General features: G+C 38.6%; 1 protein-coding gene across 9 annotated transcripts; it reads left to right on the top strand.

The window, feature by feature from the left end:
* The first annotated feature begins 553 nt into the window (after positions 1 to 553).
* On the top strand, positions 554 to 3,458 carry LOC104119023 (uncharacterized). Of its 9 annotated transcripts, none has more exons than XM_070200266.1 (7): positions 554 to 710; positions 813 to 857; positions 1,079 to 1,219; positions 1,577 to 1,629; positions 2,431 to 2,482; positions 2,659 to 2,688; positions 3,159 to 3,458. In XM_070200266.1, the coding sequence occupies exons 1-7, from the start codon at positions 691 to 693 to the stop codon at positions 3,223 to 3,225; spliced, it is 408 nt and encodes a 135-aa protein (XP_070056367.1). In that variant the 5' UTR covers positions 554 to 690; the 3' UTR covers positions 3,226 to 3,458. The 9 variants fall into 9 exon arrangements, with proteins under 9 accessions (XP_070056367.1, XP_033508128.1, XP_070056368.1 ...); XM_009630413.4 differs by having other exon boundaries at positions 556 to 710; positions 1,079 to 1,132; XM_018778564.3 differs by lacking the exon at positions 813 to 857 and adding an exon at positions 885 to 993 and having other exon boundaries at positions 572 to 710.
* Positions 3,459 to 11,598: the final 8,140 nt, after the last annotated feature.

Raw genomic sequence — 11,598 nt, forward strand, 5'->3', positions numbered from 1 at the left:
AGTATCCATTCCATTAAGTTGGAGCGTTCAAATGGGAAAAATGTAAGTTCATGTATCGGGTTTACAAACTTATACAAGTTTAAGTGGTCACGAGGCCATTTGACCTAATTAATACTAAGGATAAAATGAAAAAGAATTAATTACATCTTAATTTTCTAAAATGACAAGTATTTTAGACATATTATTTTTAGGAGCCACGATCACTAAAATGGTGTGGAGGGATTAATTATTTGAAAGTGTTAATTGAAATGATAATTACTAAGAGCCCGTTTGGACATAAGAATATTTTTACTTTTTACCGAAATCAGTGTATGACCATAAAATTTTCAATTTTCACTTGAAGATGAATTTAGGAATTTTTCAAAAATTTAAAAAACTCCAAAAAATTATTTTTCAAAATTTTCACTTAGATTACTCACAAAAATTCAAAAATAACCCAAAATTATATTTATGTCCAAACACAAATCTAATTTTCAAATACCATTTTCATTTGAAAAATAATTCTCTTTTTATTTTTATTTTTTTTGTAATTTTACTATTCTTATGTCCAAACGCCCACTAACCCAAACGGGCTTAACCCAAAAATGACTATATTCGCACGAAAAATCCAATTATATAATCAGATGTCATGACTCATGGCTATTCAGAGTTTGTTCTGTTTTGTTTCAAAGGAAGATTGTTGTGTCGCCAATGGCTTTCCGTCTCGTAGGGTAAGTTGGTTTCAGCCTAACTTTTGGTTTATCCTAATTCCTAAGGCTTGTTTGATCTCTGTCTCAATTTTTGGGGGATTTTTAAATTTTTGGTTTGGGTAGAAGACAAATGGCTGCTTTGCTTGGAGCACCAACAACACAAATCAGGTATAAAAGTTTTTATTTTGATGGCAGAATTTTACCCCTTTTTTTTACGAAGAGGTCAAGCGAGCTCTGCTGCTTAGGGTTTGTGTGTTTTGTTTCAATGGAGATTGCTCTGCACTATGGCTTTCCACCTCGGAGGGTGGGTTGGTTAATTTTTGATTTATCCAACGAATTGATCGATTTTTGTCTCATGTTTGTTTTTTGTTTTCTTATGGTTTGGGTAGAAAACAATTGGCTGCTGGTAGGGTTTTGCTCGGAGCACCAAGAACACAAATGAGGTATGCGGGCGGCGACGGTAGATATATTGTTATTGTTAGGGGTGCCAAACTGACGGGTCGGGTCGGATATGAGCGAGTCGAAAACGGGTAATTCAAAAACGGATAAATTTAACCCGTATTTGAGATGGATAAAAAATGAGTTATACGGCGGAATGACTTCTTGAATATGATCACGGGAGAATTCTGGTCTTCCAAAATTGAGGAGCCCTAATTTGAAGCTTTACAAATATAAAAGTTAAACACATTGGTTATCCATTTGGTTAACCATTTTCTAAGTGGATAATATGGGTCTTATCCATATTCGACCCGCTTTTAAATAGTTCATTATCCAACCAATTTTTTAATGGATAATGTGGCTGGATAACTATTTTCTTTTAACCATTTTGTCACCTCTAGTTATTGTTATTGTTATTGAAGTTTCGCGTCTTCTTGATTCCGAATTAGGGGTTACTGCCAGCAATTTTCTTCCGGTCAGGGAGGCGATTTTCATCCTGAGGGTAAATTTTTCAACGTACTTACTTATAGCCTGTTTGGCCAAGCTTCTCAAGAGGGAAAAAGTTTTTTTTTTTTTCTTCTCAAAAGCATTTTTTTCCCTAATTTGAGGTGTTTGGCCAAGCTTTTTTTGTGCTTTTGGGAAGAAGCGGAAGCAGTTTCTGAGAAGCAGAAAAAAGTAGCTTCTTCCCAAAAGTAGAAGCAGAAGCAGTTTTGACTTTTCTTCTTACCAAAAATACCCTTAACAAAATATAGTATATACCAAAATAACCGTTAAACATAATATTTACAATATTAATGTATAAATATTTCTTATTATTTTTAGGATATCTTTCTAATATATAGTGACTTTAGGAGTGAATGCTTTTATATTTGTTGAATGATTTTTAATATATTTAACTTATATTAAAAGAATTAAATACTTTTAAATTTTATTTTCATATTTTACTTAAATAAAATGAAAAGATTTAATTATTGCATGTAATAACAATTTTTTAAGATTATTTATTTACTTATAATATTAACTATTAAGCAAATCTATTCATGTCCTTATTCGTAATTTGATACTTAAAAACACTTTCTGAAAAGCTTGGCCAAACACAAATTATTGTTCAAAAGTGCTTTTCAGATTGATTAGCCAAACACAAACTGCTTCTCTGCAAAAGTACTTTTTTCAAAAGCACTTTTAAAAAAAGCACTTCTCAAAATAAGCTGATTTCTCCAGCTTGGCCAAACAGGTTATTAGTCTCGCTTCAAATTTCATGTTTCAAATCTCATACTCTCATGTCTCTGCTGCTTGCATGCAGTTCAAGCTTTCTATAACGGGATAGTCTTCGGTGGGCTTCCCACCTTGTTCTGGTGTGTAACTTGACCTTGGATGGATTTTGTTTTAAATGATTAAAAAAAACGTGAAAATAAAAAATACTGTATCTACTACATGTGCATAAAATGATGTGACTGTCTTTCCAGCTGGGGTAATTATTTTGCAGAAACTTTTGTCTTCTGAAACACTTAATTCTTAATTTTGTTTGCAGGGCAAATTGGCAAATGTGGAAGATCGATCAGTAAGTTATTCCTTCTCTAGTTTTTTTTTCCTCGAAAGTTAATAATTATTGTTCACAAAACAGAAGAAAAAAAAAACACTAAGTGTATAACTTGAAGGAACTCTGTGAAATCTGAAATAGATTCTGCCTCTTCTACAACTCCATTCTGCACAAAAAATAAAACATAATTACATAGTTATACATGATTGCTGTATTGAGTTTTGAATATGCCTTCAAAATATCTTGCATTTCTTTCTTTCCAACCTGAAGTTCATAAAATTCAAGAAAATCTGCTACACTTAAGGATAAGCTTCTCTCAAGTATAAATATTTTGAATGTAAACTTTCCCTAAATCTGATATCGTTTCGTGCCTGGGATTCTAGTAGTTTTTGCCTGCTTTTGCGTTTAATGTCTGGTGAGTTGGTCTTGTTTTAATATGAACTTATTATCTATCCTCCTTGTATTGAATTCACTTTGATCTTTGTCTCTAGGTCAAGTAACGAGGTTTATACTGAGAGGTCTATGGAGATTGAAAAGATCCTGAAGGAGCTCAGCTAAGGATTGGTTTGGCGCTTACAATGATGTATGACGCTAGCCTTATTGGGATGTAGGCGTTTGTTAATTGTTTTTATGCATACTTGGTTGTGGTCATTACGGAGATGCTTACTCTAATTTATATATCTATCCTATCGCATCATATATCCTACTAGTTAAAACTCATTCATCGTTGATTGTGTGATGTCCTTTTTGAAAGGTATACTATACACTGTCACTGAGAAGTTAAAAACTCATACTGATATGTTTGTTGTTGATCAGTATTTTACTGCTATGAAATTGCTGGCTAATGCTCGACAAGTTAACTATCTACAGCCTGCTACAATATATCGTATCGTATCGTGACAAGCTTGCCTTTAATATCCTCAGACAGTGACTGTATTATTTGGATATTTCCACCTTTTTATGCAACAATTTTGGTTCTTAATTTCTTTCTAGTTTTTTCTTAACAAACTAATTACATAATGAGTCATCTACAAATTTATCGTCCCATATGAACACCAATAACAATACTAAATAATATCGTATAAAAACCACAAGCATAGAGGATTATTAAACAGTTGAATTCTTTTTACTTTGTTTCCCGTTGAAGGGGAAAAGAAGGTACGCCAAAAGAAAGGAACTTTCGCTAAGTTTTCAGAAACTTCTTATCATGTTTAATCAAATTAAAGTACCAAATATTACCTAGAATTGGCACCAAGTAGCCACTTTAAAGGTCTGCTATTTAGAAATTAGTCAGTGTTACTAAATTTCAGTTTTTCAATTCAACTTTTTAGGACAAAAATGTCTTGAATTGTTCTGAAGTTAAACTTTTTAGTTTAACATTTCAAGACAAAATAAGTACGAGCTAATCTCTAAATAACATCCCTAAGAATGACGATCTGTGCACTTGCCGGAGAAGCAGGTGCTTATATTATACAGACGTATGAATTAGCATGAAAGATATAGTTAGGCGTTGTTAAAAGTAACTTATACTATATACATAAAATTAATATGCTGCATTATGGATTAAACAATAAGTAGTTTGATATAAAAAATAATAATTTCACAAAACGGGAAGTAGCAAAATTCGCGTCTAAAGTTACAAGTTACAACTTTTGTCTGAAGTTGGGAAGTCACAACTACATATGACTGATTTAAGTGCATCCATTTTTGCCTGCACTTCATACGCACGTCTTAAGTGCATGAGCAAAAAAATAACTGCATTTCAATTATATGCGTTAAATAATTGAAATATTCTTGACTTATAAACACTCTTAGTATTTATCAAATGCATTAAAAAATGCTTATAAGCTTATCCAAATACTCTGCTACCAAAAAGAGTATTATCCTAAAGACAAATAAGTTTACAAGTTGAGTAATTTTTAATCAAAGGTTTAGTGAGACTTAATTCTCATTGGATCTCGGTTGTTCTTAACAGCGATGGCTAGGTCGAGATGAATGGAAGATGTTTCTGGAACTAGTTTTTGATAGGGTCTATTTTAGCTCGGATTATTCATGAACACTTTGACTCATCAAACCTCACCTACTTTTGAGTTTCGACCTCCTTTTTACACTAGTTGCTACTCCAATTTTTATGTATTTGCGATTTGACCACAAGAGGTTTTAGTGGAGACGTACTTTGACCCCAGAAAAATATTCCTTAAGCACACAAATATGTGCTTTTGTTTTCCTTATTTAATTGCGTCCTTTCTTTATCTCCTAATTTCATATAGTATAATATTAATGTTTTAATATAAAGATGGGGATGAATTTTATAGTTAGTTCACTTCCTACGGTCAAAGTAATAGGTTATAGGTTATGTTAAGTGTTGAAATTTAGCACTTAACACAACAACAAGTAGCAGGTTAAATAATTATGTGTATATTATGTCGCTATTTGTCACATTCAATTTATGTTCTATTTTGAGATAGACGTATAAAATCATAATTACTTAGCTTGTCAACGGTATAATTTAATGTAAGACTTATCACCCACAGGAAATAAAGACAAACGTCCAAATCATTGAAATAAGGTGTCAAAATCTGTATATTTAACATGTTTGGTCCAAAGCTAAGGTTTCATTTCAATTCAATAGTCAATAGTATTAGACATATTCCTACTTCTTAACTTAAAAGCGGAAATGGCATTTGCCAGCCTAGTTAGCAGTGTGGGAACACCAATAGGCTCCTCTCTTTTTCATAGATGTACACGTCCAACGAAATAACTCATATCCTCGTCAAATCAACAAATACGAGACATATATTTACATTTACAACGGTACACAGAGGCGGACCTATGCAATTGACACAGGGTTACCGACACCCGTAAAGTCAGCAAAAATTTCATATATACATATATATGCCTTGAAAAAATAGTGACATATTAATAAAAATAATGAACACCTTATATACAAAGCAAATTTTGGTTGAATCAAAAAGTTCACCTGCGACTAGGGGTGGCAAACGAGCGGGTCGGATCGGATATAAGCGGGTCCAAAACGAGTAATTCAAAAATGGATAACTTATCCGACCCGACCCGTATTTGAGACAGATAAAAAACAGGTTATCCGGCAGATAATATGAATATCCATATTATCCATGGCTTCATGAATATGATCTCTTTTGGGAGAATTCCTAATATCCCAAACTTTAGAAACCCCAAATTTGAGGCTTTACAAATGTAAAAGTTAAACATATTAGTTATCCATTGGTTATCCATTTTCTAAGTGGATAATATGATTCTTATCCATATTCGATTCGTTTTTAAATAGTTCATTATCCAACCCATTTTTAATGGATAATATAAGTGGATAATTATTTTTTTTTAACCATTTTGTCATCTCTACCTACGATCTTGAAATCCTGGGTCCATCTCCGATTACAAAATGGTTCATTTTTGGGCTTTCATTTAAGCAAGTAGGTGACACACCTACTTGTCACCTAGCAGCTTGCGCAGTATCGCAAAAATACCCATATCTCTCTACTCCGATATCGTATTGACAAACGGTTTAATGCGTTGAAAAATAGACTCATAGATCTTTAATTTGATGGGTGGAACACCCCATAACTCTAAGTATATTGGGAGAAAATTGCAGTTACATTTGACCCAAAGTTTCAGTAAAACTTATGAATGTAACTTGTGATGACTTTCATCGACTTTTATTCCACAACTCGCTTGACTTAAAAACATAACACACGGATGTCATACGACTAATATAAATCATAACATAATCTCTTTATCATGTTAATCACCCTAGTCTCACCCCAAAGGTACATGTTATAACATTCCCAACTTGTCGACTTTCGACGAAACATTATTTTATTCAATTGCTTTAGCTTCTGAACTGTCCAACCCTCTTTGTACTTGTTGTTCATGATCTTCAATATTTGTAACCTCATAGGTAACATGATTAACTTACTTTATATACTTTTAAATATTATCTCATTTTTGGTCCTACATTAGTTTGCTTACGACGCATTTTTACGTACAAAAATATAGGGTGTAACACCCGGGACCTCAACTAAATATACACACAAGACCTAAAACACCATACGAACTTAGTCGAGCCCTCAAATCACATCAAACAACGCTACACACCCAAATCACCCTCTGATTCAAACTTAATGAACTTGAAACTTCCAATTTCTACAACCGATGCTGAAACCTATCAAATCACGTCCGATTGACCTCAAATTTTGCACACAGGTCATATTCAACATTACGGAACAATTCCAACTTCTGAAATCAGATTCCATCCCTGATATCAAAAAATTCACTGCCGGTCAAAATCTCCAAAAATTCGACTATCGCCATTTCAAGCCTAAATGAGCTACAGACTTCGAAAACACAATCCGGACAAGCACCTATGTCCAAATCACCCAACGGAGCTAAGGAAATCGACGGAAGTCCATTCTAGAGTCGTCTTCACACGGTTCTGACTACGGTCAAAATTCTAAGGCTTAAGCTTCCGTTTAGGGACTAAGTGTCCCAATTTACTCCAAAATCACAACAACAACCTCCCAACAAGTCACATAAGCATAAAACGATACGGGGAAAGCAGTAAACAGGGGATCGGGGCTATTAACTCTCAAAAGGACTGGCCGGGTCATTACATCCTCCCCCTCTTAAAATAATCGTTCGTCCTCGAATGATTATAGGGACATATATGAAGTGGTGAAAAGATGAGGATAACGGTTGCGCATATCATGCTCGGTCTCCCAAGTCGCCTCCCCGACCGGCTGACCCTTCCACTAAACCTTCACGGAAGTAATGTTTTTTGACCTCAACTTTCGAACCTTCCTGTCCAAAATAGCCACTGGCTCCTCAACATAAGATAGATCGCTGTCCAACTGGACTGAGCTGAAATCCAACACATGGGTCGGATCGCCGTGATACTTCCGGAGCATGGAATACTGGATGGACTCCTGCTAAACTGGGAGGTGAGGCAAGCTCATAAGCAACCTCCCCAACACGCTGCAACACCTCAAAGAGACCAATGAACATTGGGCTCAGCTTTCCCTTTTTCCCGAACCTCATAACGCCCTTCATAGGCGAAACCCAGAGCAAGACCCACTCTCCAACCATGAATGCAACATCGCGAACATTTCGGTCCGTATAACTCTTTTTTCTGGACAGGGCTGTGTGAAGTCGATCCTAAATCACCTTCACCTTATTCAGGGCATCCTGAACCAAGTCTGTACCCAATAATCTAGCTTCGCCCGGCTCGAACCAATCCACTGGAGACCGACACTGCCTACCAAACAGAACCTCATACTGTGCCATCTGAATGCTCGACTGATAACTGTTATTTTAGGCAAACTCCGTAAGTGGCAAGAACTGATCCCAAACACCACCAAAATCCATCACACAAGTGCAGAACATATCCTCCAATATCTGAATAGTGCAATCGGACTGTCCGTCCGTCTGAGGGTGAAATGATGTGCTCAACCCAACCCGAGTACCCAACTCTTATTGTACAACCCTCCAGAACCGTGATGTAAACTGCATACCCCGGTCAGAGATGATGGATACCGATACGCCATGAAGCATGACAATTTCGCGGATATAAGTTCGAGCCAACTGCTTGGAAGATTGGGTAATCATTACATGAATGAAATGAGCTCACTTGGTCATACTAGACACAATTACCCAAACTGCGTTAAACTTTCGCTGAGTCCGTGGGAGCCCAAAAATGAAATCCATAGTGATCCGCTCCCATTTCAACTCGGGAATATCTATCTCTTGAAGCAATCCACATGGCCGCTGATGCTCATACTTAAGCTTCTGGCAATTTAGACACCAAGCCACAAACTTCACTATGTCCTTCTTCATCCTCCTCCACCAGTAATGCTGCTTCAAGTCTTGATACATTTTTGCGACACCCGAATGAATGGAGTACCGTGAACTATGAGTCTCCTGGAGAATCAACTCACGCAAGCTATCCACAGTAGGCACACATAGTTTGCCTTGCATCCTCAATGCACCATCATCCCAAATAGTGAGCACCTTAGCATCACCGTGCTGGACTATGTCCTTAAGGACGAGCATATGGGGGTCATCATACTAGCGCTCCCTAATACGATCATAAAGAGAAGACTGAGAGACTACACAAGCCAATACTCGACTCGGCTAGAAAATATCCAATCTCACAAACTAGCTGGCTAAGACTTGAACATCCAATGCCATAGTCCTCTCTACTACTGGTAGATATGCTAAGCTCCCCAAACTCTATGCCCGGTGACTCAAAGCATCGGCCACCATATTGGCCTTCCCAGGGTGGTACAAAATGGTGATATCATAATCCTTAAGCAGCTCTAACCACCTCCTCTGACGCAAATTAAGATCCTTCTGCTTGAACAAATGCTACAAACTCAGTTGATTGGTGTAGATCTCACAAGGAACACTGTACAAATAGTGCCGTCAAATCTTCAAGGTATAAATAATAGCTTCTAGCTCAAGGTCGTGGACATGACAGTTCTTTTCATGTACCTTCAGCTATCTGGACGCATAGGCAATCACCCTACCATCCTACATCAACACCGCATTGAGACCAATCTGCGATACATCGCAATATACAATATAAGACTCCGAACCTGTAGGCAATACCAATACTCGGGCTATAGTCAAAGTTGTCTTGAGCTTCTGAAAGCTCTCTTCACACTCCTCTGTCGACCTGAACGGAGCACCCTTCTGGGCCAGCCTAGTCATAGGTGCTGCAATGGATGGGATTCCCTCTACAAAACGGCGGTAATACCCCACCAAACCAAGAAAAATCTGGATCTCCGTAGCTGATGATGGTCTAGGCCAACTCTGCACTGATTCCACCTTATTTAGATCCACCTGGATCCCATCACTCGATACTACATGACCCAAGAATTCCACTGAGTCTAGCCAAAACTCACACTTTGAAAATTTCGCATATAACTTCTTTTCTCTCAAGGTCTGAACCACAGTCCTCAGGTGCTTCTCATGATCCTCCCGAGTCTGGGAGTACACCAGAATGTCATCAACTCAGGAAAAGCCATACAATATGGAGGAATAGAGATGGGATGAGTGCCCGACAACAAATTAATGCCAAAATCAACATCTCTGTCGGGCGGCATGCCCGGAAGGTCAGCTGGAAACACATCTAGAAAGTCCCTCACTACTGGAACTGACTCAACTGTAGGGGTATCAATACTAAAATATCTCACATAAACTAGATATGCGTCAAACCCCTTCTAAACCATTCGTTGAGCTCTAAGAAATGAAATAACTCTACTGGGAGTATACTCTAAGGTACCTCTCCACTCTAATCACGGTAATCCTGGCACAGCCAACGTCACGGTCTTATGTGTCAATAAAGAATAGCATAATGGGGCGACAACCAGTCCATGCCCAAGATAACATCAAAGTCTACCATATTGAGCAATAATAAATAGGCTCTGGTCTCAAAGCCACTAAGAGCAATCAAATATGACCGATACACGCAGTCCACAACAAGAGAATCTCCCACAAGAGTAGACACATAAACGGGGAAACTCAAAGAATACCGAGATACGCCGAAATACGGGGCAAAATAAGAGGACACATAGGAATATGTAGAGCATGGATCAAATAAGACCGTCGCGTCTCTATGATAGACCGGAACAATACCTATAATGACAGAGTTGGAAGCAACTGCCTCTGTACGAGCCGGAAGAGCATAATATCTGGCCTGGCCTCCCCCTCTAGGGCGACCTCAAACTCCCCGACCTCTATCTCAAACTGGCTGGGCAAGTGGGGCGGTAGCTGGTGCTGGAATCATAGCCTGAGGACTCGGTGGAGCACGTTGTGCCTGAGAAGTCTGTGGAGGTCCACCCCTCCTAAGTCTGGGGCAATCCCTCATGATATGGCTAGTGTTTCCACACTCAAAACAAGCTATTGGAGGGCGTGAATGTTGTGACTGGCTCGAGCCAGGTCTGCTGGACTGGCCATGAAAGCACCCTGAGCAGGAGGCACACTAGATACTAGTGGTGCATAATAAGGCTCTTGGGGCCTAGCAGGGGCTGGAACACCACTGGCGGCTGGAAGTGCTGAATGGAAGGGGCAACTTCCATAGCCCCTACTATGGCGAGCTGCTGGGGAACGAGTACCAGAATAAGAACCAGTCTCTCGAGACCTCTTGGCCTCTCTCTCCTCTCTATCCCGGGCGAGAATGCCCTCCAATCTCCTAGCAATACTCACAACCTGCTGGTAAGAAATATCCATCTCCAGCTCCCTGGCCATACTAATCCTGATACTGGGTGGAGTCCCTCAATAAACTGTCGAACCCTCTCTTGAATAATGGCAACCAAGGCCGGTGCATGTCGGTCCAAATCACTGAAACGAACTGCATACTCTAACATAGTCATAGCACCCTAGCGCAGCTGATCAAACTTCGTGCGCCATGCATCTCTGAGGCTTTGAGGGACATACTCTCTCAAAAATATGTCCGAGAACTGAGTCCATGTAAGTGAAGCTGCCTCAGCCGGACTACTCGACTCATAAGCACGTCACCCTTGATAAGCTGCTCCTTTAAGATGGAAGTTGGTAAAAGAAACCTCACTCGTCTTCGTTACGAATATAATACGGAGAATATGATGACACTCCTCCAAAAAGCCCTGAGCATTCTCTATAGCCAATCAGCTGAAGGTAGGTGAGTGATACTTCTTGTACCTCTCAAGTCTGAACTGCTCTACCTCAGAAACTGCTTCCCTAACCTCGGGCTGAGCTGGAGCTACCGGTTGCATCAGTATAATCTCTGGAACCTGGTCGACCTGAACCCACTACTCTGGAGTACCGGTGACGTGAGTCTGTGCTCCTCCCCCGGCCTGAGATGTGGCAGGAGCAAGTGGAATCAATCCAGCCTGAGCTACAGTGCTGAACATGCTCAAA

Source organism: Nicotiana tomentosiformis, chromosome 4 (assembly GCF_000390325.3).
Source record: "Nicotiana tomentosiformis chromosome 4, ASM39032v3, whole genome shotgun sequence".
Taxonomy (NCBI): Eukaryota; Viridiplantae; Streptophyta; class Magnoliopsida; order Solanales; family Solanaceae; genus Nicotiana; species Nicotiana tomentosiformis.

Excerpts from the sequence above, each read along its gene's own strand:
- LOC104119023 (XM_070200266.1), top strand. The coding sequence starts at position 691 with ATGGCTTTCCGTCTCGTAGG. Across the intron at positions 1,220-1,576 it reads TATGAGCGAGTCGAAAACGG|GGGTTACTGCCAGCAATTTT; the intron begins GTAATTCAAAAA and ends ATTCCGAATTAG. Across the intron at positions 2,483-2,658 it reads GGGCTTCCCACCTTGTTCTG|GGCAAATTGGCAAATGTGGA; the intron begins GTGTGTAACTTG and ends TTTTGTTTGCAG.